The 27,183-nt window shown below is 63.2% G+C and overlaps 1 protein-coding gene and 1 long non-coding RNA gene across 10 annotated transcripts in view; one reads left to right on the top strand and one right to left on the bottom strand.

Annotated features, from left to right (window-relative positions):
* The window catches only part of PLEC (plectin), a 57,597-nt gene that overhangs the window by 10,606 nt on the left and 19,808 nt on the right, over positions 1 to 27,183 (top strand). For 4 of the 9 annotated variants that reach the window (XM_073794260.1, XM_073794261.1, XM_033843127.2 and 1 more), the window contains 5 exons: positions 23,999 to 24,060; positions 24,486 to 24,575; positions 25,361 to 25,438; positions 25,521 to 25,613; positions 26,689 to 26,855. In XM_073794260.1, coding sequence (XP_073650361.1) covers positions 23,999 to 24,060; positions 24,486 to 24,575; positions 25,361 to 25,438; positions 25,521 to 25,613; positions 26,689 to 26,855 — 490 coding nt within the window. Of the gene's footprint in view, positions 1 to 12,488; positions 13,205 to 15,621; positions 16,495 to 17,963; positions 18,936 to 19,680; positions 20,469 to 23,119; positions 23,347 to 23,998; positions 24,061 to 24,485; positions 24,576 to 25,360; positions 25,439 to 25,520; positions 25,614 to 26,688; positions 26,856 to 27,183 lie in introns of those variants that run through there. The other 5 variants (XM_033843126.2, XM_033843133.2, XM_033843131.2 and 2 more) reach the window with 5 other exon arrangements.
* The window catches only part of LOC109552684 (uncharacterized), a 148,805-nt gene continuing 126,185 nt past the window's right edge, over positions 4,564 to 27,183 (bottom strand). Inside the window, exon 5 of the long non-coding RNA XR_012327092.1 lies at positions 4,564 to 4,582. This is a non-coding gene — a long non-coding RNA (uncharacterized lncRNA). The remainder of the gene's footprint in view (positions 4,583 to 27,183) is intronic.

Raw genomic sequence — 27,183 nt, 5'->3', positions numbered from 1 at the left:
ATGCTTTGCTCTGTACATGTTCAGCTCTGCTGGCCTCTGCCTCTGTGCCCATGGCTCCACCCTCTGGGCCCAAAGCTGTGCCCTTGAAGTCATTTTTCCTTTTTCTTGCCGGGCAGCATATGTTTGAAGCTGAGTAGCTCTGTCACCCCATTTCCTGCCTGTAGTATCCCAGAATTCCAACAGCTTTCCTTCCTTTCATTCTGTCTCTATCCTCTTGCATCCAAGCTGGCAGTGTTTCTGCTGATACAACATTCTTACACACCTTGTGGGTCTCCCATGTATGACACAGAGATCTGTGCCATCAGGTTAGAGGCTTCTCCACAGAGCTTTCCTGGATGACCCTCTCTATCCCCAGCTTGTGCTGCGAGGTTTGAATGCATCTGTGAGTCAGAGATCAAATCTCTTCAGAGGAAGATTGTCCAGTTGCATCCTTGTCTCTCTCTCCTAACAGTGAGTCTCCCCACATTAGCATCTTCTGCAGTCTGAACAGGCCTTGAGTTTCCCAGTCACCAGTGCTGGTTCTTTTTTTGCTTAACAGTTCCTTCCACAGTTTACGTCTTTCCTCCTGCACTTTACCGTAAGGAACAGGTTAAAACCAGGTCACACCTTCCACACTTTGCTTTGAAATCTCCTCAGCTAAAGATCCAAGTTCATCACTTATAAGTTCTGCTTTCCACCCAACAGCGGAACACAGTTCAGCCACATTTTTTGCACTGTTTAATCGCGATCACCTTTCCTCCAGCTTCTGGCAGTATGTGCCTCATTTCCTTCTAAGTCATCACCAGCAGCATCTTTAACATCCATATTTCTTCCAACAGCCTGTTCAAGGCAGTCTAGGCTTTTTCTATCACGCTCCTCAAAATTCTCCAGCCTCTGTCCATTACCCAATTCCACAACCAGTGCCATGCTTTTAAATGTTTGTCACTCCTGGTAAAAATGTCTTCATTAGTTTCCTGTGTCTGCTGTAACAAATGACCACAAACAGGTGGTCTACAACAACAGAAGTTTATTCTCTCATACTTCTGGAGGCCAGAGGCCAAAATCAAGGTGTTGGCATGGCTGTAGTTTCTGTGACAGCTCTAGAGAAGACCCTTCCTGCCCCTTCCAGCTTCTGGTGGCTGTTGGTGTTCCTCGGTTTGTGGCTGCACCATTCCAGTCTCTGCCCCATCTTCACATGGCTTCTCCTCTGTGTATCTCTCTTCTGTCTGTTATGAGGACACTTGTCATTAGATTTAGGTCCCACCCAGATAATCCAGGGTGATCTCATCGTGACATCCTTAACTTCATCACATCTGCAAAGACCCTATTTCCCAATAAGGCCACAGTCACGGGTCCCAGGGATTTAGATATGAACATATCTTCCAGGGGCCACCGTTCAGTGCTTTCCCTTCAAGCTGCCCTGCTGCAATGATTGATTGGTGTTTTGTAAAACCTCCACATCTTTTTGTTTTATGCTTGTTGTTTGATTTTTTTTAATTAAAAAAATATTTATTTAGGATGCACTGGGTCTTAGTTGCGGCAGGCGGGCTCCTTAGTTGTGGCATGTGGGCTCCTTAGTTGTGGCTCACTGGCTCCTTAGTTGCAGCTTGCCAGCTCTTTGGTTGTAGCTCGACGGCTCCTTAGTTGCAGCAGGAGGACTCCTTAGTTGTGGCTTGCCGGCTCCATAGTTGTGGCTTGTCAGCTCCTTAGTTGTGGCACTCAGGCTCCTTAGTTGTGGCATGTGAACTCTTAGTTGCGGCATGCATATGGGATCTAGTTCCCTGACCAGGGATTGAACCCTAGCCCCCTGCACTGGGAGCATGGAGTCTTAACCACTCCACCACCAGGGAAGTCCCTATGCTTGTTTAAAAAAAATGTGCACAGGGCTTCCCTGGTGGCGCAATGGTTGGGAGTCCGTCTGCCGATGCAGGGGACGCGGGTATGTGCCCCGGTCTGGGAGGAGCCCGCATGCCGCGGAGCCGCTGGGCCCGTGAGCGATGGCCGCTGAGCCTGCGCGTCCGGAGCCTGTGCTCCGCAGCGGGAGAGGCCACAACAGTGAGAGGCCCGTGTACCGCAAAAACAAAAACAACAACAAAAAATAATGTGCACAGTATTTTATAGTATAATTTAATTTATTTATAACTTTATAATTTAATATTATGAAGTATTTTAGGTACGTGTAACTTCTTTTTACTTAATGTTACAAGTACATCTTTCTATGACATTAATTTATAATATAATATTCTTTTATATGGTAATCATATCCTATTTAATCTCTTCCCATGGAACATTAGGTTTAGTTTTGTTTAGTTTTGTGCGGTTTTTTGGTATTGTAAACTGCTACATAGAAGAGCTTTGTGGCTGGATCATTGTGTGTCTATGGCTATTGTTAGAAATAGAATTTCTGGGTCAGGTAGTATGCAAAATTTAAGCTCTAGCTACACCAGGGTGCCGTGTTTTCACCTATCAGATTGGTAAAAATCCAGAAACCCAGAATTTCTGGATTGCATTAGTGAACTGGTGGAAACCAGGCCAATGAAAATGTCTATCAGACCTAAGAACGCAGTGTGTGTGTGAGAGCCAACGATGGCAGCCAGCGCCCTGAGGTAGGGCGGAGGCAGGGGTGCAGCGGGAGACCTCCCAGGTGTGGGGTCGGATGGTGCAGGCGAGGTGTCACTTTTTTAAAAATTAATTAATTTATTTATTCATTTATTTATTTTTGGCTGCGTTGGGTCTTCGTTGCTGTGATCGGGCTTTCTCTGGTTGGGGCTACTCTTTGTTGCTGTGCAAGAGCTTCTCATTGCAGTGGCTTCTCTTGTTGTGGAGCACGGGCTCTAGGCATGCAGGCTTCAGTAGTTCTGACACACGGGCATAGTTGCTCCGCAGCATGTGAGATCTTCCCGGATCAAGGCTCAAACCCATGTCCCCTGCATTGGCAGGCGGATTCTTAACCACTGTGCCACCAGGGAAGCCCCGAGGTGTCACTTTTTGTGTTAAAAGGGGGGAAAACCAAGAATCATGTTTGTATTTATGTGATTTTCCACATAAAGAAATTTCAGAGGGATAAAGAGGAAGCCAATCCTGACAGTGATTTCCACACTGTGTGCGGGGTGGAGAGGGGACAATCTTGCGGGGAGACTTTTCCCTGTATGGCCCATGTTTGCGTCCGGGGAATAGTTCCTATTCAAACACAATATTTTTAAAAAGTTCCTAAGGTGTTCGCTAGGTACTACAGCAGCGCCCGAAAGGGCTCACTCCCTACACCTGCCCAGCACCCAGTGACAGGGTCTCAAACAGACAACAGAAGCTCGCCGATCTGATATAAAATCATGTGAGTGTCTGAAGGAGGCAATTATTAAGAGTCGGTGCAGCGGGGCTTCCCTGGTGGCGCAGTGGTTAAGAATCCGCCTGCCAACGCAGGGAACACGGGTTCGAGCGCTGGTCCGCGAAGATCCCACGTGCCACGGAGCAACTAAGCCCGTGCGCCACAACTACTGAAGCCCGCGCGCCATAACTACTGAACCCATGCGCCTAGAGCCCGTGCTCCGCAACAAGAGAAGCCACCGCAATGAGAAGCCCGCGCACCACAACAAAGAGTAGCCCCCACTTGCCGCAACTAGAGAAAGCCCGCGCACAGCAACAAAGACCCAACGCAGCCAAAAATTAATTAATTAATTAATTAAAAAAGAAAGAGTCGGCTCAGGGCTGGCGGGGCCGGCGGTGGGGTGCGGGGGTGGGTCAGAAGCGCAGTTCTAGCTCGGGGCACAGTGGTCCTGCGAGGTCGGACCTCTGCATTGGGAATGTGAGTCTCCCCATGGGTCTGGTTCTTGCTTTGTGCTTGTGGGCTTTCTGAAGTTAAGTTCTCGCTGATTTTTATTTATCTTGTTCCAGAGTAGTTTCTGTCCTGCACTGCGAATGAAGGTTTTTCCCACCCTCTTTTGCCAGCTCGTTATTGGCCTATAAGAAATGTCTTGGGCCTTTAGAAGGGTGCTGAAAGGCGGCCACTCGAGTGAGCGCCTTTGTCGGTGCTGGTAGGTGGTCAGAGGCACTGGTTCAGGTGCTGAGGAGGTGCAGACTCTGAACGCTTGGCAGATCAGGTTAGAGGCTTCTCCGCATCCGGAGCCTAGGTTCTTTCCCCTCACACACCCTGGATCAGCCTCGCCTGCAGCTGAGCCCGGAGGCTTGCCCTGGCCGCCTGTGGGAGTGGCTTTGGGGGTGTCCCGGCCACCATGCTGAGCCTACAGCCCTGCTGCTCCTGCTTCCAGTACTTCCTATGGGCGAGGCCCCTGGGGCGGTGGCGGTGGCCACTCAGATTTGGAGGGATGTCTGTTCTCATGTTAACGGTATGCAGCCAGCCGTCCCCATCCACGGTCTGCAACGGGGGATTTAAGTAATAGATCAAAAGTACTATTGGGGGGCTCCCCTCGTGGTGCAGTGGTTGAGAGTCCACCTGCCGATGCAGGGTACACAGGTTCGTGCCCCAGTCCGGGAGGATCCCACATGCCGCGGAGCGGCTGGGCCCGTGAGCCATGGCCGCTGAGCCTGCGCGTCCGGAGCCTGTGCTCCTCAATGGGAGAGGCCACAGCAGTGAGAGGCCCACGTACTGCAAAAAAAAAAAAGTACTATTGGGGTGGGACTTCCCTGCTGGTCCAGCGGTTAAGATTCTGTGCACCCAATGTAGGGGGCCAGGGTTCAATCCCTGGTCAGGGAACTAGATCCCGCGTGCTGCAACTAAGACCTGGTGCAGCCAAGTAAATAAATAAATAAATGTTTTTTTTTTTTAAAAAAAAGAAGTACTGTGGGGGGGGGGATTCTGGAAAGTTCCAAAAGGCAAAACTTGAATTTGCTGTGGGTGCTCAAAGACAGCTATTTACATTGTATTTTTAAAAAAAAAAATTTATTTTTGGCCACGTTGTGTCTTTGTTGCTGCGCGGGCTTTCTCTAGTTGCGGTGAGCGGGCGCTATTCTTCGTTGTGGTGCACAGGTTTCTCATTGCGGTGGCTTCTCGTTGCGGAGCACGGGCTCTAGGTGTGCAGGCTTCAGTAGTTGTGGCATGCAGGCTCAGTAGTTGTGGCGCATGGGCTTAGTTGCTCCATGGCATGTGGGATCTCCCCGGACCAGGGCTTGAACCCATGTCCCCTGCATTGACAGGTGGATTCACTGCACCACCAGGGAAGTCCCTGCATTGTGTTTACAACTATTTACATAGCATTTGCACTGTATTAGGTTATATACAAATACTACTCCAGTTTTTTTGTGTTTTGTTTTTTGCGGTACGCGGGCCTCTCACTGTTGTGGCCCCTCCCGTTGCTGGGCTGCGGCATGTGGGATCTTCCTGGACCGGGGCACGAACCCGTGTCCCCTGAATTGGCAGGCGGACTCTCAACCACCCACCACCAGGGAAGCCCTACTCCAGTTTTTATAAGAGACTTGAGCATCCGAGGCTTTTGGTGTTGGCTGGGGTCCTGGAATCAATCCCCTTCAGATACTGAGGGTGCCTGGACCTCCTTTCCCAGTTTACTGGGTCACTTTGTAGAAATCAGAAATATTGGTGAGTTTTTATCAAATGAGTTATCAGCAGTTTTGAGATCAATATACAGGTTTTCTCCTTCAATCTATTAACGAAGTAAACCTCTATTAATAGCGTTCCTGGGAAGTACCTCATCCTTGAACTGCAAGCATCCACTGCTTGGTTTCCCTGCATGGACGCCTCTGACCAGGCCTGGGGTGCAGGGGTGCTGAGACAGTCATCCCTGTGTGAGAGCACTGTCCCCACTGTCCCTGCTGGAGGAAACCGCAGAGGGGTCTGTGCAGCAGGACGACACAGGACAGGACAGGACCGGGAGGCTCTCTGTAGCCCTGAGATAGAGCAGGTGTGGCAGCGGGGCTGTGGCCGCTGAGTGCCTGGTGGTGGAAGGCAGCGAGGAGGCCAGGGCTGTCTCCAAGGGGAGGAGGGTGGCGGTGGAGACAGTGGGAAGAGGACAGGTTTGCGAGATATTTGGGGGGGCAGAATGATGGGACCTCCTGATGGACGGAACATGGGGGTGGGACCCAGGGTCCCTGCCCGAGGTCTCTGGCGGACACCTGGTAACGGTGCAATTTTTGAACTGGGCTACAGGGAGAGAGAGCTGGATGGGGCCCAAACGGGAACCCTCTATGCCTCCTGGACCATCACCAGGACCCTTGGGGCCCTGGCAGCACCCACCGCAGTGCTGTGGACCTGGCCCTGCGGGTGGAGCCGCACAGGGTGGCTGGTCTAGCTGAGCTCCCGCCTTCGTCAGCCAGTGGCTGCCCACGTGGAGGAGCGTTCTCCTCCTGCCCAGCCTGGTAGCTTCCCCAGGTCAGGGTCAATGCCAGGTGACGGCTGTGGGGTGAGGCCTGGTGGTGCAGGTGAGATGGCCCTTGTTCCCACTGCAGGGAACAGGCACAGTCTGTAGCGGGGTCTCACTGGGTGATTATGGGGGACCCTGTGTGGATGGTGTCTACCGGCAGGGCCGACAGCTGTCACATATCACCCCTGCACAGGATCACCTGCCCACCAGTCACTAGTGAGCCCCGGTAGGGCAGGCTGCCCAGGGCTGGGCACAGGAGTGAAGCTGGGGAGCCTTGGTGAGGAACACGGACAGGAAGGCGGACCGGGCCTTGGGAGCAGGGGTGTGGTCTGAATGGTGGGGGCTGTGACCTGGGGCCACACCTGCCAGGGTCTCAGGAGGCTTGTGAGGAGGGGGTGCTTTGTCGCAGACAGAGGGGCTGGGAAGGAGGGGGCCTGGCTGTGGCGTAGGGGCTCAGCTTGGGTCGCAGGAACCACAGGGGTGTCAGCTGCCTCCTGGAATTTGCAGTAAAGCTTCAAGAGCGTTCAGCCTTGTGCATGAGGCGAGTCCCTGGTGCAGGCGACCTGACAGGACCCCGGCTGGGCGTGGGGAAGCCGTGCCGGGTCAGACAGCCTGCTTTCTTGAGGACCCTGGGACTAGATCTCCTGGGCAGCGAGACCGTGAAAGCTGAGGACTGTCGGAAGGGCCAGGGCCGTTGCATCTCACCCACCAGAGCCACACTGCCCCCATCTCTTACCCCCAGGCCCTTGCCCACTGCAGTCTGAGGGGCCTCCCTGGCCCAGGGGAACCCCGCCTACAGTTCTGTGTCCAGGTGCCCTCCACGCACACGTTCTCTGGGGTTGGCCAGACTCCTCTTCTCTTGACCTGGGGCCTTCGTATGTGCGTCCGCCTCCTTTGCTGGCTAGCTGCAGCCTGTCTTTCCACGGCCCCACTTTAGCTGCCCCTTTCTCTGGGAAGAAACCAAGGAATGGGCTCAGTGTGTCCCGTGGACTCTATCCAGGGGCCGTGGCCACAGCCCACTTCCCAGGCCACACCATGTGGCTGCCGTTTGGGGCAGACTGGGCAGGGGCAGGCCAAAGGCCTCTTCACTGGCCACCCCTTCTCTGTGAGCCCTCGTTTGCAAGTGGCTGCCGGTGACTGCAGTGGCCACTCTCGGGTGGGCAGCGTGACTTGAGGGGGCAGTTAAGGGCCTGGGACATTCCTTCTCTGTCCCCATGGTTCTGAAAAGTTAGGAAAAGCCACCTAATTGCGCCTGATCCTTGTGTTACCCCATTACTTGCTTTCTGCCCTCATCTTTTCAGTAGCTTAAAATTATAATCTTATAAAATTCAATTATACGCAGTTTTGTTTGTTTTTTTGGCCGTGCCGTGTGGCTTGTGGGATCTTGGTTCCCCAACCAGGGATTGAACCCTGGCCCACAGCAGTGAAAGCGCTGAGTCCTAACCACTGGACCGCCAGGGAACTCTCAATTATATGCAGTTTTAAAACTAGAACCAGCACTAATTTTGTGTGTGGGTGAGTTTTCCTATAGTTTTTAGTTCTGTTTAAGTATCTATCTGTTTCATTTGAGATCTAGTTAGAAAGTACTCTTCAGTTACAGTTTGGATTTAGGTTCATCTGGACGTGGCTAATAAAAAAGTAATAGGAATTTAGATGTACGGAATCACAAAGTCCTCTATTAATTTCTCATATTCCTGTTTACCCCAGGTCTGCCGCTTTTTTTTCCTGAGACCTGCCTGTGCCCCGGACTGGCTGAGTCCTGAGAGGGGCAGGGATGGGGTTGTGAGGGATCCTAGAACATCGGGCCTTCAGCCAGTATAGGGCTGCACCCGCTTCTTTGCTCATCAGCCGGTACCTGCGGGCACCGCGCTCCCCCCCACCACGTCCTGACCCAACACATGGTGGGCCTGCCTGTAGGAAGAGTGGTCGCCTAAAGGCAGCGGCCTGGCTGGGCAAGGTGTGGGCCTCAAGGGGCCGGGAGGGGCCTTGGGGTGAGGATGGAGGAAGAATCTGGATGTGGGCCTGGCAGGAGACGGAGGCTGTGTCTGTCCCCCACAGCCCAGCACAGAGGACCAGGGTGGGGCGGGAGGGCCCAATCCTGGGGCTTACGTTGAAGCCGCGCTTGGGTGCGCGTGCCCGAGGTGTGGGTGAGGCTTGCGCGGCTTCCTGCAGCACCGTGAGGAGGGCAGAGCTGACCCCACCCCAGCAGTGCCAGCGCTGTCATTCTCCCCAGGGGGCAGGCAGTGACAGTCAGTGGCCAGGAGGCTGATCCTGTCAGCAGTAGGGGTGGTGGTGCAAGGAGACTGCTGAGCCGGACAGTTGGTGGCAGGTGGACAGACTGGAAGGTGGAGCCACCAGGACCTGTGGGGCTGACCCGTGGGGGTGAGGACCCTAGGGTGTTGGCCTGAGCTGCTGGGTGGTAGATGGTGGTACATCCGCAGAGCCGGGAAGACAGGAACTTCCCAAGACAAGCTTCGTGGGTCTTTGCTGAGTTGGAGAGGCAGAGGCTGAATGTGTCACCTTGGGAGTCAGAGTGTCACAGGACCGGGTGAAGTGACCCAGAGGCGCATGTGGGTGGAGGAGAGCCCCCAGCTGAGGGGAGAAGGCAGAGGGCATGGAAGTGGGGGGAAGTGAATGGTGGTGATGAAGGAGCCTCCAGCCTCTGCCCCGGTGGGATCTACCTTCTCTCCTCACCCAGGATGCTGGCTGGGGAGGTCGCCAGGAGGTCCAGACCGGTGGGTATCTCCTGCAGGGAGTGAGTGGCCATGACTTCGAGGCCAGGAGAGCCACGTGCAGGAGCGGCTAGGACGGCACTCTGAGGGTGGCCCGCGGCGGAGGCCCAGGGACCGGGGGGTGGCGTGGGCCATCCAAGCACGCCTGGATCCAGCCTGATGGCGTGGCAGTCCGGCTGGAGTTACCGGGGTCAGGTGACCGGGAGCAGGGGTCTGGAAGGGTGGGGGCGGTGTAGACGGGAGCAAGCTCGGCCGGCCTTGCACTGCGCATTGATTAGTTGAGGCTCCGCCCCGGCTGGCAAGCCCCGCCCCACGCCTCCCGGCTCCTCCCCCAGGCTGCGGCTCTGGCCTGGGCAGTGCAGTGCGGGGCTGGACTCTGCGTGGCGGCCCGCGCACCGCCCTCAGCCCCGGCGGAGACATGGACCCCTCGAGAGCCATCCAGCATGAGATCAGCTCCCTCAAAGGTGCGGGCCGGGGATGGGGACCGAGCCGGGGGGTGGGGAGTGTGGACCAGGCAGTGACCTCTGGCTGGGTGCAGCCCCCACAGGGCAGCGGTCGGGGTCTGCCGCCTTGGGGGCAGCTTTGTGGGTGGGGAGCCGGAGCCGCAGGAGACCCCATGTCCGTGTTCTGCCGGGACTCCACCTGGCGCGAGGTCCGCCTGGAGCTGGCGGGGGTGACTCCAGCCGCAGCCCCGCAGCCCTGCAGCCCTGCAACCCTGCAGCGAGTGTCGGGGGGCGGGGCGGGCTACTGCAGCGGCGGGGGCGGGGCGGAGGTGGGAGCCGGCCTCCGCCACCTCTCGGATCCGCACTTTCTCTCCTCCCGAACTCTGCCGAATCCCGCCCCGCTTGTCGGCCTGCCCCCCAGCGTCGAAGGGGACAGGGCAGGGCCTTGGGGATCGATCACTGGCGGGGGAGGCGCCAGGCGGGCTGGCCCTGGGCAAGTCCACACTGCGGTTCTTTGTTCCGGAATGGGGGGGGGCTGGGGGCTGCCCAAGGACCCCGACTGGTTGCCCTGGAGATCCGGAGGGACCTGGAGTGGGGTGGAGGAGGCCGCCCTGGTTGTCCGCCCCGGTCCTTCCTGTGCTGAATCAGCAACTGCGGCTGCGGTTCCCGCAGGGTGGGGGCAAGGCGAAAGGGGTGTTCTCCCAGCCCTGGGACCTGGGGGGCGCGGGGGTGGGGGGATGGGGTAGAGGGAGGCGTGCCGAGGCCGGCACCGCGGGCCAGACCGGGAACGTCTAGTTCCAGGCTCCTGCCTGCTCCTCCCCTCAACCCCCGAGGGCGGGGCTGGTGGGAGGGAGGAGGATTCCCCTTCGTGCCCCGCCCACCCACCCCCCACTTTCTTCAGCGTTGCAAACTGCTGCCCTCTCCTGCGGGGATGGCGTGGGTTGTCACGGGGCTGAGGGGCTTGGCCAAAGACCCGTGCAAGTCTGTGTGGAAGGAGGAGAGACCTTAGGTCTGGGGGCCTTGGGTGTGGCCTGGAATCATTTTGGGAGGGGGCATGCTGTGGGGTCGGTTTGGTAGGAGGCTTGGGGGTTGAGAGGTTAGGTCGGGGAATCAAACCAGGGAAATGTGCGGTGGACGTATGGGGTGGTTAGGAGGGAGAGGAGGTCAGAGTGGGGCTGTGGGGTGGGCAGGGGAGTGCACGGGAGATCGGGGTGGGGCAGGGGGAGCGCAGGAGGTCCGGGGGAGGGCTGAGGGTCAGGCCAGGGGTGGGTCTTCCGTGGGCACAGGGCCGGGCCAGGCCACTGGCCTGAGTGCTGGCCTGAAACCACAGCTGGTGTTGGTTCTCTAAGCCACAGCCGTGGTGCCCGGCAGGGTCCGCAGGCGCCACTAGTCTGAGGGGGCGTGGCCGTTGCCCACTCCAGCGCCTGCTGGGCGTCCTCCCCGAGCCGGCGCCCCGCCCTCCCCGGCCGGTGTCCCGCGGGGATGGTCCCCTTCCCGCCGGCGGAGGGAGAGCGGCGCCGCAGAGCTGGCGGGCCGGGCTGTGGGAACAGTTGGCTGTGCCTGCAGTTTCTTCTGCCACAACTCTGTGTGTGTGTGTGTGTGTGTGTGTCTGTGTGTGAGTGTCTGTGTGTGTGTCTGTGTGTGTTGGGAGCCGGCTCTGCACTGCCATGGCAACGGCCTCATAAACCCGCCCCCATGCGCAGCCTGTTGGCCGCCTGCCCGCCCGAGCCTCCCACCTCGGGATCCCCCCTCCCTTCCGCCCTATTTATAAACAGTTCCCGAGTTAGCAGTGCTGGGAATGGGTGTGTCCGCTTGGGGGAGGGGAGAAAGCGCGGGTGCAGGTGTGAGTGGTGCAGCACCAAGTGGGAGAGCGGGGTATTGGGTGGAATGGGGAGGCGCGGGATGTCCGTGGTTGGAGCCTCAGCTCTGAGGGCCTAGGGTGACTGCTGGGCGTGGCCGGGCCAGGCTGCAGGGTGTTCACGTGGAGCACACAGCCCCTTCCCCCCCTGCTGCTGGTCCCCCTTTCACTGGGGCCCCCGACCCTCTTCTAGCCTGGTGCTACTCTCCCCTCCTGTCCAGCTGGCTCAAAGGAGGCACTCAGGCTGCCCAGGGTGGGGTGTCTCCTGGCGGCAGGGGCTCTGGGCCGCGGGTGGCTTTGGGTCCCTGTGGCAGCTGAGAGCGTCTGGCCTCCAACAGCTGGCCTGGGGCGGTGGTGGATGGAGGCCACTCAGAGCCCCTACCCTGTGCCCTGCGCACAGTGCTTGGACTCTCAGCCGACTCCCTGTTCCTGGCCCACCCTTGATCTGGCCTGGCATGGCAAGTGTTAAGGAGGGTGGCCGTTGTCTGGGTCCGACATTTGGAGGTGGGGGCTCTGTCCCTTTGCCTGCTTGATGGCAGGCAGCCAGTGGTGCCTCCAGCCTGCCCATGTGCTGCAGCAGCTGCCCCTGCCATTCCCCTCAGACCTCTGCCCCCCCAAGACCGCAGCTCTTCCCTCAGCCCTTGAGTCCCCCCAAGACCTCAGCTCTCCTCCCTTAGACCTAGAGGACCCCCTGCCCAGACGGCCCAGCCCTCCTCTTCAGGTCCTTGTGAATCCCTGAGGCTCTGAGACCACAACCCTGAGTTGGGTCCCGGGCCTAAGGACCCTCCTGCTCTCTCCGCTCCCGCTTCCCTTCTGCCAGCCTTTTAGATTCTGGGTCCCCAGGCACTCCTGTCCACCCTCCCCCTAATCTTAGGAACCCTGAAGGAAGTGTTTAGAAACTGATGTAATTTCTGACGTGGAGCCGCGGGCCTGGGAGGGGAGGGGACCTGCCTTGGGGATGGCCGCTGCTGCGAGGTGCCCCCCACTCTGCGAGGGGCCCTGTTAGCTGAGGGTGGGAGGGGCCGCCCTTGCTGCTGAGTCAGAGGGGGCCGGCCTGGGCGTCCTGAAGGGCGGGCAGGCGGGAGGCTCGCGCAAGCGGTGGGCAGGCCGCAGTGCCGGCAGGAATCGCACGGAGCCGGAGAGCCAGGCGCCGCGAGCCACAAGCCCGGAGCCCGCGCCCTCGAGCTCAGCGCCACGGCCTGCCTACCCTTCGGCCCCGGTTGCACCTTGTGCCGAGGGCGTCTCCTGGGCCTCCTCCCTCCCTCCGCCCCGCCCGCCGCCCTCGACTCGCCAGCGCCCTCGACTCACCGGCTCAGGCAGCCATGGTGGCCGGCATGCTCATGCCACTGGACCAGCTGCGGACCATTTACGAGGTGCTCTTCCGCGAGGGTGTGATGGTGGCCAAGAAGGACCGGCGGCCCCGCAGCCTGCATCCCCACGTGCCCGGTGTCACCAACCTGCAGGTCACGCGCGCCATGGCCTCCCTGCGGGCGCGGGGCCTGGTGCGGGAGACCTTCGCCTGGCGCCACTTTTACTGGTACCTCACCAACGAGGGCATTGCCCACCTGCGCCAGTATCTGCACCTGCCGCCGGAAATCGTGCCCGCCTCTTTGCAGCGGGTGCGCCGCCCTGTCGCCATGGTGATGCCTGCCCGCCGCACCCCCCACGTGCAGGCCGTGCAGGGTCCCCTGGGCTGCCCGCCCAAGCGGGGGCCGCTGCCAGCCGAGGACCCTACCCGTGAGGAGCGGTGGGTCTACCGCCGGAAGGAGCCTGAGGAGGGGGCACCTGAGCCCCCTGTGGTGCCCGCCACCACACCAGGGACCCTGGCGAGGCCTGGCCGGGAGCCTGCCCCAGCCGCAGGTAGCTGTGTCCTGGCCCCAGGGTGGGGGATGGGAGGGGGTGCTGGGGCCTGGGCCTGGTGGGCTGGGGTGGGCAGCCAGTGTGCAAAAGCTTTGCTCCCGCCAGCAGGGGGCGCTGTTTCTGCCTGCGCGCTCTGGTCAGTGGACCCACAGGGCTCCTCCTCCTGGCTTGAGGACCTTGGGGTGGGTAGGCCAAGGAGGAGCCGGTGGGTTACTGCCAGCCCATCCCCAGGCACACCCCGGAGCTAGGGGTGGGGCTTGTGGTTCTTGGACTGGCAGGACCAGCTGTTAACACAGCCCTGGCCGCACCCTCAGCCCTCTCCCCAGCGTTGCCCTTGTCCCATGCCCTGCTCGCCCCCCACCCCCCGCATCCCCCCCCCAGCCCAGCGACTTGTCGGCCCTGAGGCCCTCTCAGCAGGAGGTGGGGGCATGCAGAGGAGGTGCTGGGATGGGACAGCGGTGTAGCTTCTCTCCAACAGTGTGGGTGACTCCCTGACCTTTCTGAGCCTTGAGTTTGTCCAGTTGGGGTGGCACCTGCCCCCATGGTTGTGTGGCACAGACGTGATACTGTGACTGGCCATTTGGTCGGCTTGGGGTTGGTGATGGCCTAGACAGGCAGCCCTGGGTTGGGGCGAGAAGAGCAGACCCTAGGTAGGAACATCTGCCGCGGGGCCTGAGGCCAAGGCATGGCGGGTGCAGGGCCCAGCCTGGGGTCTAGGCAGATCCTTCCCAGCGGGAGCCAGGTCTCAGAGGATGGGACAGGTCCTCTTGTCCCAGAGGTGGCCAGCAGCCCTTGCTGTGTCCCTGCTCTGTGGCATCCCTCTGTCCCTAAGCACCTGTGCTGCAGGACCCAGATGGGCAGAGGGTCCCGTGCAGCTCGAGGCTCACACATGCGCTTCTGGAGCTCCTTGGCCTTGGCGTTGGGGCGGGGCAGCCCGCACCTGCTTCCGTCTCTGTGTCTCACTACCTGGGGAGGAACTTGGTTTCTGAGGGGTTGGCAGGGGGGCCTGGGGTGAGGCTAGCAGGGTGGGCAGGAGTTTGCCAGGTAAATGAGCGTGGTCTGGGGACCCAGGCGCAGGCCCAGGTGCTGAGCGGAAGCGCCGGCCCTGGCCTGGTCTGGGTTGGACCCGCAAACTCGGGCCTAGGTGTGGGAGCCCATCTGGGAGGATCAGTGAGGCTGTGGGCAGAGGGGCAGCCTCGGGCTCACCACACGGCCTCTCCAGCTCCTGTCAATGGGGTGACAGTGACACCCACAAAGAGTCAGTAGTGCTTCGCTGGGTGCTTGGTCAGCTGTGACCAAGCACCCGGTGGCCGGCTCTCGGCCTGAGCCTTCTCCCCCAACCTTCACCTCGCTGCTGCCCCTACCCTGCTCAGTGGCTGGTGGACAAGCCTTCTCCCCCTTCTTGGGTCGGGGGTGTGGTGAGCTCAAGCCCCTCCCTCCGCTTCGCTCCTTCCTTCCTTGTCTGTGGCCTGGCTGGGCTGGGCATGGTGGCTGGGCGGGCAGTTGGCCGTGGGCCAGGAGGGGAGACTGGGTGTGGCTGCAGTGGGCAGAGCGGGGGTGGGGGGTGGGGGGGACCCCGCAGCCCTGACGGAGGTGACTCAGTCTTCCCTTCCCGGCCGCAGTCGCCGGTGGCAGCTCAGAGTTTCCAACAGGAAATGAGCTCCAGCTCCAGGATGAGTCAGGGCCGGCGGGTGTGGGCTCCCCTTCCCCTTGGTCCCTCAGGCCTAGCACAGGATCTGAGTGCCACTCTGGGTACAGGAGGACGCCTAGGGTGCCTTGGGTGCTGGGTGTGGCACAGGCTACATCCAGGTCTGCAGGGGTTGTGACGCTCCACACGCTGGCTACGAAGGTTCTGATGACATTTAGAACCATCGACTTCCCAGGGTTTTAAAAATTATCAAGTGATGAGCCACACAGCCGCCTCCTTCCTCACAGCCTCGCCCCCCAGTCAGCTTGCAGAAGGACCAGGTCAACAGCCCCTGGGGCCAGCCGCCCTGCTTACCAGAGTGGCCTTGGTCAGGTGGGCTGCCTGTGCACGTCCAGCCCCGGCTGGGGAGTGACGGACGCTGCAGGGCAGTCAGCTGTGCCTGCCGCACCACGGTCCCCACCGTGAGGCCACCCGCCCACCTGTGCCCTGCTGGTCTGCTCCTCCGAGTGGGAAGGTGTCCACTCGCTTGTTCAGCCACTTACCAGCCAGACCCAGGCCGAGTCCCGGCCCGGGAGCCCCCAGCGTCTGGGGATGGGCTGGATGCAGAGCTAGCAGGGAGGGCCCCTGTGTGGAGTGACGAGGACCACGCTTGGCCAAGAGCCGCCTGGCAGGAGGAGGGACAGAGGGAGGCCAGGTGGCGGGAGGGCGAGGAATTTGGGGTTGCTTTGTGTGATAGAAAACTCGTGGGATGGGTTTTTATATATGAATTTCATTTATGTTTGAAGTGGTAATGCTCGGCATGGCTTAAAATTCAGAGTGAACTGAAACTTCTGTAGAGAAGAGGTACCATCCGAACGCCCTCAGCACCTGTGCTGCTCCGACAGCGTCTTACACGGCAGACGCAGGTTGCCTTCGGGGTCTTGCTTCTCCTGACTCCGCTGTGCACCTGGCTCTCCCACGCGGCTTGTCCCCCACACAGGGGACACAGAGTCAGCGCACAGAGCTGCCGTGCTCCTTTTCACGGCGCGTGGCGCCCCAGCCCGCCTTCCGTGAGTCTGGGCTGTCTTCGGAGAAATCTGCAGAACTCTGGCAGGTTTTCTAAGCAGGGCGCGCGGGGCACGATTAGATTTGTCTTCTACTGGGTTCTGCGGTGGCTGGGCAGGCCAGCGCCCGGGGAGGGGAGGAGCGCAGAGGCTGGGACTCAGTGAAGAGATGTCACCTTTGTCAGGGCTGGAGGCCGTGGTGGCTGCGCCTGAGCTGGTCGTGGGGGATATGGCGGGGAGGGGTCCAGGAGGGGCCGGGGAGGCGCAGGCTGGTGAGGCCTGTGCAGCAAGGGGGAGGCTGCGGGGTGGGCCGGGGTGGGCCGGGCAGGCACCGGAGGGAGACCGGTCCTCTGGCCCCGCCTGAGGGCTCAGGGGCTGCAGGCAGGCTGGTCCGACCTGTTGATCCGCTGAGCTTCGGCTCTGCTGGGCTTGCTGACTAAGGGGTGGCCGTGAGGAGGAGCCACGGCTCCCAGGGCTCCAGCGAGCCTGCCCTCCGCCTCCCATCCTTTCCCTCCTTCCTGCCTTCCCTTCCTTTCCTCTCTACCGGTCGGCAGCCATGGACAGGTTCAGCATCGAGGAGCTGATTCAGCTGGGCCAAGGTAGGGCAGGGCTGGGCGGGGGCTGCAGGCCTTTGGGAGGGAGGGATCCAGGCCTCTCCCCTCCAGCCTGTGGCCGGGCCCTGGAGGGGCAGGACTCGAGACTCGGGACTCGGGGATGGGCACGGCTCCCTCTCAGAGGTGCCCGGGCGTGTGTGGTGTGGGATGGAGGCTCTGGGAGCTGCAGGCCGTGCCCCAGGTCCCTGGCGGGGGCGGGGGGTGCTGCCCACCACCCTCGAGCAAGGGACACCCTTGCCTCTGGGAGTGGTTCTCCCCCGGCTGTTGACTCCTCTGAGGAGCCCAGTCCCAGCCTCCAGAGCTGGCTGCTGCAGGCCAGTTTCCTTCAGAAGTGAGTTTCTGAGGCACGGGGTTGATGGGCAGGAGGCTTGGGTGACCTGGCCCTCCACCCCTTCACCCCTCCGGTCCTCTTATCGTTGCCCCTGGCCTCCCCATGTGGACCAGGGGGCCTCTATCCCGGCGGCCAGAGGCCAAGTGTGGTTTGCCGTGCTTTGCTACAGGCTGACCACACACTCCAGGCAGACCGCCGGGGCTGACATCACAGCCTTGTGTGACCGAGGGTGAGCCCCTCATCCTTTCTGTGCCTTGGTTTCCTCATCTGTACGATGCAGTAATACACGGGGCTTACTCCGTAGCTTTCTCTGAGGATTGGAATAGAATGGTGCTGGACACAGGGGAAGCGCTACAAAATGGGGTACCAACCCCAGTGCTCTGTCTGCTCGGGCCTGAGGGGTCCAGGCTGCTGGGAGGAGAGGGGAAGGACCGTGACCCCCACGTCCTGTTTTCTGAGCGCACTGAGGCCTGGGTCAGTCCAGGATGTCATGTGGGCCGGTACCTCGGCCCCAAGCGTTCTGCAGACCCGCTGCTGATGGGGTCTGGGTGGGGTCAGCGTAGACACTGGGACTGTCCTGGGGTGGGGAGGCACGGCCCGAGCTGGGGGGCGGGTGCTCATGTGGCCCAGCCCGATTTGACCTGAGATGTCACCTTGGGGAGGCCGTCCCGCCCCTCTGGGCCAGGTGTTGCGTCCTGTGATTTGTGCAGGGGGGTGGGGGGAGCCCTTGCCTGTGTGGCCTTTCCGAGTGCTCCCCCACTGCTGTCCCTACCCCACGAGGCCGGCAGGGCGGGGCTGTGCCCCATTCAAGGGGGACGTGAGCCCCCGAGGCCCACATGCCGCTGCTTGGCCTGTTCCAGGAGGCTTCTTATTATTAGAATCACCCGTGGGAGCCTGGGGGGAGCGTCGGGTGGTGGGGTGGTGCCGCCCAGTCAGCCTGGGCTCCAGCGAGGCTCTGGGCCCAGGTGCCCTCGCTCTGCACGTCATGTTCTAAGTCTGGACACATGACGGGCCTCGCTGGGCCTCCTTGGATATTTATATCCCCCGGGCCCCCTGCCCACCCGTCCCCTCCCCCACGGACACAGGCACTGCTGCTGTCAGCGGCACCACCGCCACTGCCGGGCTCACTGTTCCCTCCGAGGGGCCTGTGACCCTCCCCACACCCCGCACCCATTCCCAGTCGGACCCGTGGGCTCCCGCCACTGTCCCCAATGAAGATTGTGCCGGGTAGGTGGGGCAGCCTTCGAAAGCCCGGCTGGGGCCGCGGGTGGGAGGCTCTGTCCTTACCTCTGTGCACGGTCTGCTCTCCAGGCCGGCACCTGGGCCCCTCCCCCGCACCCTGTCTGTTGTCCTGTGGCGGGTAGGGGCGTGCGTCGGGGCTCTGGCCGCTTGTCTTTGAGGGTGGTTAGGTCAGCTGCCAGCCTGGGAGGCCAGCGAGGGCTGGGGTGCTGGCAGCTGTCACCAGAGGGTACCCTTGGAGGCAGAGTGGGGTGCTCGGGCACCACGGTCGCCCTCCTGGTGGGGGTGGGGGCAGGACTGTGCTGAGGCCGCCCAGGGCCCAGGCTGTGGGGGGGGCTGCCGCTCGGCCTGGCTTCCCCGTAGGCCCCTCCTCCTGGCGGGTGTGGCCGAGGGTGGGCAGGGGTTAAGGCTCCCGCTAACCTTGAGCGTGACAGCGTGATAGCTGCGCTGGGACAGCTGAGCCGGCGCCGCCGTGGGAGGGTGGGGAGCGCGGAGCGGCCGGGAGGGGGGGAGAGGGGGGCTGGCGGGAGCACAGCTGGTGCGGCAGCAGCGGCAGCGGCAGCGGCAGCAGCGCCAGGGCCGGTCTCTGGGCGCCTGGCGGACGGTGGTAGGGCGGTCCCGCAGGGGGCGGTCCCTGGTCCCGGGCACCCCCCGCCGTCCTCTCCGCTCGGGGAAGGGAGGGGGCTGCCCGGCCTCGAGCAGCCCTTCCGAAGGGCGATTCCGCCTGCTCTGCTCTCCAGAGCCATGGAGCCGTCGGGCAGTCTGTTCCCTTCCCTGGTGGTCGTGGGCCACGTTGTCACCCTGGCCGCTGTGTGGCACTGGCACAGGGGGCGCCGGCGGGCGCAGGATGAGCAAGGTAAGCCCGCTGGTGGCTACTGCCCGGGCTGCTGTCACCAGCCGCCACCCGTCAGGAGGCTGAGGGCGGGGCGGGCAAGGGGCCGCCTCCCTCCCGCCCCTGCGTTTCCCTACGCCCTCCCCTTCCGTCCCGGGGGAAGCGGCTCTGGCACGTGCTCAGAAGCGGTGTCGCCCCCGCCTCCTACCCTGCTTCTCTGGGCGGGGCCGGGGCTCTGTGGCTTCATCAGCCTGGAGCCCCCTGCTGGGAGGGGGGGCTCCGGACATGTGGGGAGTGGGTGGCAGGGGCAGTGCGGGAGCATCCAGTCCGGAAGGGACGTCCCTCCCTAGCAGTCAGGGACAGGGTGAGCACAGGTGACTGTGCACAGAAACCAGCTGGCAGGTACAGGCCGGGTGTCCTGGGGCAGGTCTTGGGAGAGCTCCTGCCCAGGACTGAGGTGGGGAGGGGCGTGGGCGGAGCCTCCCCGCCCCTGCGCAGAGGTGAGGCAGGGCCAGGGCCTAGGAACGCCTGGGACCGGCAGCCTGGCTGTGCTCTGCCCGCCCCCTGCTCCAGGTCACCCGCTCTGGGCTGTAGCCCTTGGCAGCAGCGGCGTGCAGCCCAGGAGGGTGGGGCTTCCACTCAAGCGAATGAGCTGGGGGGCGGGGGCATGGGGACTGGGGTTCTGGCCAGAGGGACTGCCTCACTGGGGACCTGCCGGTCCGCACTGGGCATAGCCTGGAGTGTGGAGGCTTGCCCTCAGTGGGGGTGGCCAGAGCTGGCCCCTGACAGGGATGCTGGGCCCGCTGGGCCCTAGGTCTGAGTCCGGATGGGCTTTCTAGGCGTGGCTTTTGGGGGCTGGGGAGCAGCTGGTGACTCAGCTGCAGGGACGGTCAATAAAAGTGCTCGGGCCAGGACTTCTTTGCTGCGGGTTGGCCCTCCCTCCCTCAGCCTGCTGCTGTGCCCTGTCCCCACGTGGGGAAGGGGCTCCCCTTCGGCCGCTGTCCTAGCCTGCTCCCCGTCCCTGCTGCCCTTGGTGCCCCTCCTGCTCTGTTCCCGGCTGTCTCAGCCCCTGCTCCCCGCACTGCCCCCAGCCTCTCCCTCGAATCCTGCAGGGAGCGTCGTCCACGGGAGCGGTTATCTTAGGGAGTTCCCAGGCCTCTTTGTCTTCGAGGGCAGCCTCCCCCTGCCCCCAGTCCTCCAGGCCTAGCCGGGTAGCCGGGTCCTCTCCCTCCACGTAGGGGCGCGGCTTCCAGGCTCACATTGGGCGGGGCGCCCGCCGGGGGCAGGTTCTCGGCGTCTGGCCCGCCGCCGCGGCTGGGGAGGGTGTGGAGAGAAGAGCTGGCGGCCCCGGCCTCACGGGTGGGCTGGGAAGCAGACGCTGCACTGTCCTGTGTGCTGTCCCCAGGGCGCCCAAGCTCATGGCTGCGCCCGGCACACGGGGGGCGGGAGTCGCTCTTGCCACGCAGAAGGAGGTTGTGCTGGAACGGCCGTGCTGGCTGGATGGGGGCTGCGAGCAGGCCCGCAGGGGCTACCTCTACGGGCAGCTGTGCTGCGTAGGTGGGTGCATGCGGCTGGAGGGTGGTGGTGCAGGGGGGGTCACCTGCCTCTGTCTCCTTGTCATCTCCACCGGGTGCTGCCCCGCCCAAGTGCAGCCCCACCCGCAGGCTCGGTTCCGGAAACACCTGGGGAGGAAGGCGGAGTGAGGTCCCCTCTGCCCCTTTGTTCCCTCAGGAGAAGGGGGAGGGGGAGGTGGGCGGGGCGGCTTGGGCCTGGGCCTCGGCTTCTGGGCACCAGGCAGTTGGCAGTCGGCCGCGTGAGGGGAGAGGGAGGAGCTGGGGGCGGGGCTGCAGGCCCTCGGCCTCCCGTCTCTCCTGGGCCGAGGTACCCTTCTCCGTCTGCAAGCTTCCTGTCCCAGGAGCGGCTCCACTAATCGTGGCGGGCTTCCAGCCTTAGTTTCCATATCTGTAGGAGGAGGCATCGATATTCTTCAGAGGGCATGGGCAGCTCTAGGGGATGCTGGGCTGGTGGACAGGACAGGGGTCAGGCAGATGTGCAGGCGCACCAGTGCTGGGGAATGTCCTGGGGAGGGCCGGCTGAGATGTGCTGCAGCCTGGCCTGTGGGGAGTCAGGCGGGGCAGGGCCGGCCTGGGAGGGGTTGTCTCTGGGTTTGAGGGCCCGAATAGGATGGACAGGGGAGGGAGCATCTACAGCTAGGAGCGAGGGGCTAGTAGGCAGGGCTGGAGGGAGGGGCTGTGGAGGGGGGAGAGGACGAGCTCTGAGACCCTGGGGGGAGCTCAGAGGCAAGAGGGCGTCCAGTGGGGCCGGGCGCTGGAGCCAGGCTTGGGAGGAGGAGGTGGAACCCCATCCCAGACGGTGAGACAGCATCCTTGGAGGCCTCTCGGTGGCAGAGAGAAATCTGGAGAAGGAGCTGGGGCTGGGGCCTGGGCTGGGGGCTCACCAAGTCCAGTGGGTCCTGCTTGTCCTGGATTCCCTGCTCCAGCTCCTGGCTCATTCCCAGGGGCCTCGTGTGTGTGCCCCTCCCCAGAATGACACCCCTACCCCTGTAGGCAGAGACCTCACCTCCCTGTTACAGCTGGACTAGCCCCGAGCCTGCATACAGCAGGCGCTCCGTACAGACTTTTTGAACTTCTGCTGGGATGAGCGGCTGCGTTTCTGCACGATCCAAACCCGGGGAGGGGCAGTGGGTGTTAGACCTTCTCGGTGACCCTGTCCTGGGAGTGCTGGCCAGCGTGGGGTCAGATTTGGGACTCTGGAGTGCCTCTGGAGGGTGAAGAGCTGATGTCCGTGGGGCCTCTGCAGGCCCTGCACAGAGGCTGCGGGCTGTGTAGGGCAGATGCAGAGTCTGGGCTTGGGGCCTGAGGGGCCTCTCCGAGGTCGGGAGGGATGTGGCATTCGGCAGAGCCCCTAGGGCCGGGGGTGGGGTGTAAGCAGCGCCACCTGGCTGGGGCACCCCCTGCCCCGTGGGGTTTGGGCGCCCTCCTGTGGCTGCAGAAGGGCAAGCGGGGATGGGGTGGGGTGAGGTTTCCCTGGAGCAGAGGCCAGAGGCCGGAGGTGCTGTGGGCATGGGGGGGCAGCGCTGACGGCTGCATCACATCACATCTGACTGGAAAATTCTGTGATGGGGCGGTGCATTCTTTCCTGCGGTGGTCGGGCAGCCTGGGCAGTCCCCACGCTTCCAGGGGAAGCTGTGTGCGAGACCAGAGGGAGCAGGCCAGGCGGCACCCAGTGCCCTTTGTCCTCCCACCTTCACAGCCCAAATAGCTGTTATCTGTGCGCCCCACCCGTCCTGCCCCCACTGCCCCCAGGTGCGGCTTCCTTTCCTGTGAGTCACCGTGCAGGGGAGGGGGGCCTCCCCATCCCTGACTCACTGGCTGCCGCCCCCCCCCCGCCCCGTGCTCCCCTCTGGCCCCAGACCTCCCCTCCCGACCGTGGGGCAGAGTTCCTGCGGCTCAGGGCTGGGCAGTCCTGCTGGGTGAGTCAGCGCTCGGCTATGTGCCCCCTCCCGCCCTGCTGTGTGCTCTGCCTTCGTATGGGGCACTGCTCCAGGACATGCCTGGTGGGCAGCTCGGGGAGGGCCCGCCTGGCACTGGACCATAGTGGCCCTGAAGCCAGGGGCACAGTGGAGCCTGGCTCCCACCCCACAGAGGGCATGTAGGTCTATGAGAAGGGATGATTTAGGGGGGCTGCAAGGAAAGGATGGGCGCTTGCCCCCCCCAAGCCAGGTGTCACTCAGCTTGGGGGTCCCTCCTTAGAGCCCCTCCAGCAGGTAGTGTGGGCAGGCACAGGAGTAGCCCTGGGCTCGGCAGCCCTGAGCCGGTGCTTGCTCAAGAGGTGTGACCCGTGGGCTCCCTGGGCCCAGCGGCACTCAGGTACCCTCCCTGTGGGGGGACCCTCCTTCGGAGTGGCCATGAGGAAGGCGTGTGGTTCCCTGTGATTCCGGCGAGGTGCCAGGTCCCCTTGTACCCCCGGGTCCCGCCAGGGGCTGCAGCGGGCTGGGTGGGTGAGGAAACCCCTGGGTTTCCTGTTTCTGTCGGGCTGTGGGTGTGGCCATGGGGGAGGGGTCATCTTCCTCCTTCCCGCAGGGACACTCCCTCTCTGGGGGTTGTGCAGGGTGGGGTGGGGCTCCAGGGGCGGGGACAGCAGTTGGGGAGTACTGCGGGCCGGGCGTGGCCCCACCGACTGGGCTCTGAGCTGAGCTGAGCTGAGCCACTGAGCGAGCACCTTCGGCCGCTGTGTGCCGCACACCAGAGCACAGCACCTGGGGACTGAGGGACCGAGCACCGAAGGGGTGGGCGCGGCATCATGTCTCAGAACTGGCTCCAAGTGCCCGAGCCCAAGGGCCTGGGTCACAAGAGAACCAGCTCGGAGGACAACCTCTACCTGGCTGTGCTCAGGGCTTCAGAGGGCAAGAAAGGTAGCGGGCACTCCTCGCTCGGCAGGGCAGGCGTGGGGCAGGAAGGGCCCAGTTCCTGCCGTGGGAAACGTGGCACTGGGTGGGGTGGGGCCCAGACTCTGAGGGTCTGAATTTGGGGGACAGACTGAGGCAGGTGGCTGGCGCCACGGGGAGCGTGCTGTGTCCTGGCCCAGGTGCAGAGCTGCCGGGGTGGGGGGCCAGCCACCCGTGCCCAGCACAGAGAGGCCGGCAGTGGCCTGTGGGCCTCGGGTGTCGGGCAGTGTGTGGGGGGACAGCTCTCTGTGTGCCGGGAAAGGCCCACTGCCCCGTGGGGAGGAGAGCTTCACCCTCGCGGCATCCCTGCCCAGCCCAGGGCCCTGGGGGGCAGCCTGTGGGGGGAGGGGCAGGCCGGGACCTGTGTGCCGTGGCTCTAGACCCTCCCAGCCTCAGGGGGAGACAGTGAGGAGACCCAGCGGTGGGCACCGTGCCTGGCCCCTCCCCACCTGTCCAGGGCTCAGGAGGGCGGCGTCGGGCAGGGGCAGGGAGGCTGGGTTGCCTTGTGAGGCTGAGGCCCCCTTCAGGCGCCAGCCGCTGTTATCTGCGTGGTGGTCGCCTCCTGGGGGCTCGCAGGGCTCCTCCCAGGCCCCAGGTAACCTGGCCCTGTCTCTCCCAGATGAGCGGGACCGTGTGCAGAAGAAAACCTTCACCAAGTGGGTCAACAAGCACCTCATCAAGGTTGGTGGCATGTGCACACGTGGGTGTGTGCAGAAGCGCCCGCGTTGCGTGCGCGTGTCGCAGGGGCTGAGGAGACTGCGGGTGGGGGTGAAGGAGCGTGCCCCTGGCCCTCCAGCCCGAACAAGGGCCCACACGCCTCCTGCCACCCAGCCGCTCGGGGCCATCCCTCTCTGCCCTGGGAACTCACCTCCCACCTCTGAAACCTGTCCTTTTCTGTCTGCTTCCTCCCCTCGCTCGCTCCTGCCTCCTGTCTCTGTCCCCCTCCTCCTCCTCTCCGTCTCTCCTGGTCTCTCTGTGTAGCACTGGAGGGCACAGGTAGGTGCCTCTTCGGGGGTGGGTATCTTCTGTGGGCCCCTGCCTCATGCCCTCTGGGCCTGTTGGTGGTTCTGGGGACCTGCGGCCAGCCCAGTCCTCTGTCCCTGCAGGCACAGAGGCACATCAGTGACCTGTATGAAGACCTCCGTGATGGCCACAACCTCATCTCCCTCCTGGAGGTGCTCTCAGGGGACAGCCTGGTACGTGCGCCCAACCGCCCGCCCCCTCCGAGGCCCCGCCTGCGTTCCCTCCTGGGGTCTTTCCCCGTGCCCTCTCCGTGTCCAGCCTGGCCTCGCCCCCCACTGCGCCTCCTGGTCCGGAGTGTCGGGCCTGGCCCGGGAGCGGCCCGCGGCGCACAGCCCTGCTGCCCTCCGTGCTGGAGCCTTGACACCGTAACCTCACGCTCTGCTCTGCTTTGGTTTCTCTGCTGCTTGGACTCTGAACTTTGATCTCTGCCCTTTACCCTTTGCCCTGCTCTGGCCGGGCAGCCAAGAGAGCGGGACGTAATCAGGAGCTCGCGCCTGGTGAGTGGTTGTGCCCGCTGGCCACGGCGGCACGTGGGCTCCCTGAGACCAGGAGCCCAGCTCACCCGGGGCCGATGGCACTTGGGCTGGCAAACGGCCCTGCATCCAGCTGCCTGCCATCGTGCCTGCCGCACTGCCTGGGCCGGGGCTGCCACCACCCGGCAGGAGGACCCCTCCCCCAAAGCCACCGCCCTCCCCCCGTGGCTTCCTGGCTATTGTCTCCTCCCCTCCCCCTCCTTCCTTCCCGCAGCCTGGTCCCTGCTGGGCCTGGCCCCTGGGCCAGCGGCCCCCCCTTCCCAGCTGGGGCGGGTGGACCCGGGTCAGGGAAGGGCTGCTGCCCCGCTGGGGAAGACCCTCACGATAGATGCCTTGGGGGTTCTGAGGGCGGGCAGACGCCGCAGCCACAGGACGGGCTGTGAGCGGGCTCTGGGGCCGCTGACCGGCCCTGCTTCCCCTCCCAGCCGCGGGAGAAGGGCAGGATGCGCTTCCACAAGCTGCAGAACGTGCAGATCGCCCTGGACTACCTCCGACACCGCCAGGTAATGCCGCCCACCTGGCCGCGGGCCCCAGCCCCCTTCTCCGGCCCGCTCGGGGGCACGACTGAGGGCAGCTTGCTCGCAGGTGAAGCTGGTGAACATCAGGAACGATGACATTGCCGACGGCAACCCCAAGCTGACCCTCGGCCTGATCTGGACCATCATCCTGCACTTCCAGGTAGCATGGCCGCCCGCTGACTCTCTGCCGCCCCCGGAGTCTCCGGCGGGGCTGGCCTGGCACCCGGCTAGGCGTGCGGCCTGGGAGCTGGGGCCCTCAGCATCCTGGCACTTGGAGCCTTCCCGCCAGCCCGTGCCGCTGCCCTGTGCTAGCTCCGTGGCCTCAAGGCCCAGGCCTCTCTCCAAGGCCTGCCTATCCCGTGCCCTCTGGCCCTGACTGGGCAGGGCCCGCAGAGCCTCCCTGCAGAGGAATGCATTCTCTACTCTTGGTGTGGCCTCCTGCCCCAGGGAAGGTTCTAGAGAAGCACCCCACTGCACGGGCTGACTCACGCACTGCCTGCCCGGCCCGCACAGGAAGCCGCAAATCTGAGAGCTGGGCAGGCAGAGCCTGTCTGGCACAGCAGCTGAGTCACACAGGCGGGCAGGCCGACAGACAGATAACTAGGGCCAGGCAGGCGGGGGAGCAGACAGGCTGGCAGACCCAGGCCTGAAGGATTGGACGAGTGCAGGGCCCGGGCATTGCAGTGGCCGCGCATGCTCAGTCCCCGGGACATAACCCTGGCCTGCAGCCAGAGAGGCCCTGCCCCGCCCCCTGCCCCTCGTGACAGCCTTTTCTTGGCCTGGGACTTCTGGGTGAGCTCCATGCGCCCACCATCCACCAACTCTGATCCATGCCTGCCTTGCGGGGTGCGGGGTGTGCCCCAGGGGGAGGGAGCCCAGGGCACCCACCATGTGGCGACAACAGGGGCCTTGCGGGGTGCGGGGTGTGCCCCAGGAGGAGGGAGCCCAGGGCATCCACCATGTGGCGACAGCAGGGGCCTTGCGGGGTGCGGGGTGTGCCCCAGGAGGAGGGAGCCCAGGGCACCCACCATGTGGCGACAGCAGGGGCTGGGGGCCTGCCATTCCGTGGCAGCTGCTGCCTAGAGTGGCCTCGGCTTGTGACACTGAGGTGTGGCGGGTCCCTGTGGCCCCAGCCTGCCTCAGCTGGCCTGGCAGCTCCCGTGCACCCTGACCGGGCGCCGGGCAGGTCGGTGGCCGTGGCTGAGCTCCCGTCTCCTGCCCGCTGTGTGGGGCAGATCTCGGACATCCAGGTGAGCGGGCAGTCGGAGGACATGACAGCCAAGGAGAAGCTGCTGCTGTGGTCCCAGCGCATGATAGAGGGCTTCCAGGGCCTGCGCTGTGACAACTTCACCTCCAGCTGGCGAGATGGCCGCCTCTTCAACGCCATTATCCATCGGCACAAGTACGCGGCCCGGGGCAGGGAGGGCACTGTGGGTCGGGGGCATCCCTGCAGCCCCTCAGCTGGGCAACTTCAAACGAGTGGGGGCGAGGAGGCATCTGCCGCCCATGGGGACCTGCCGCCCACAGGGACAGGCACCAGCGCCAGCCCGCCTCCCTGGGAGGGTGCAGGCGAGTAGGCCCAGCCTTACGCACGCCCTTCCCGCCTCCTCCTGGGACCTTCCTGAGGCCGTGCCGGCTTCGAGGCCAGAGGACAGCAGCCTGCTGGTTTTCAGAGCCATGAGCGCTGGCCCCACGTGGACACCCCAGAAGGGGCCTGTGTGGGGTCGGCC

This window comes from Tursiops truncatus, chromosome 17, assembly GCF_011762595.2.
Source record: "Tursiops truncatus isolate mTurTru1 chromosome 17, mTurTru1.mat.Y, whole genome shotgun sequence".
Classification (NCBI taxonomy): domain Eukaryota; kingdom Metazoa; phylum Chordata; class Mammalia; order Artiodactyla; family Delphinidae; genus Tursiops; species Tursiops truncatus.
Note: the sequence above shows the minus strand (reverse complement) of the source record. Positions and strands in the feature narration are given on the sequence as shown.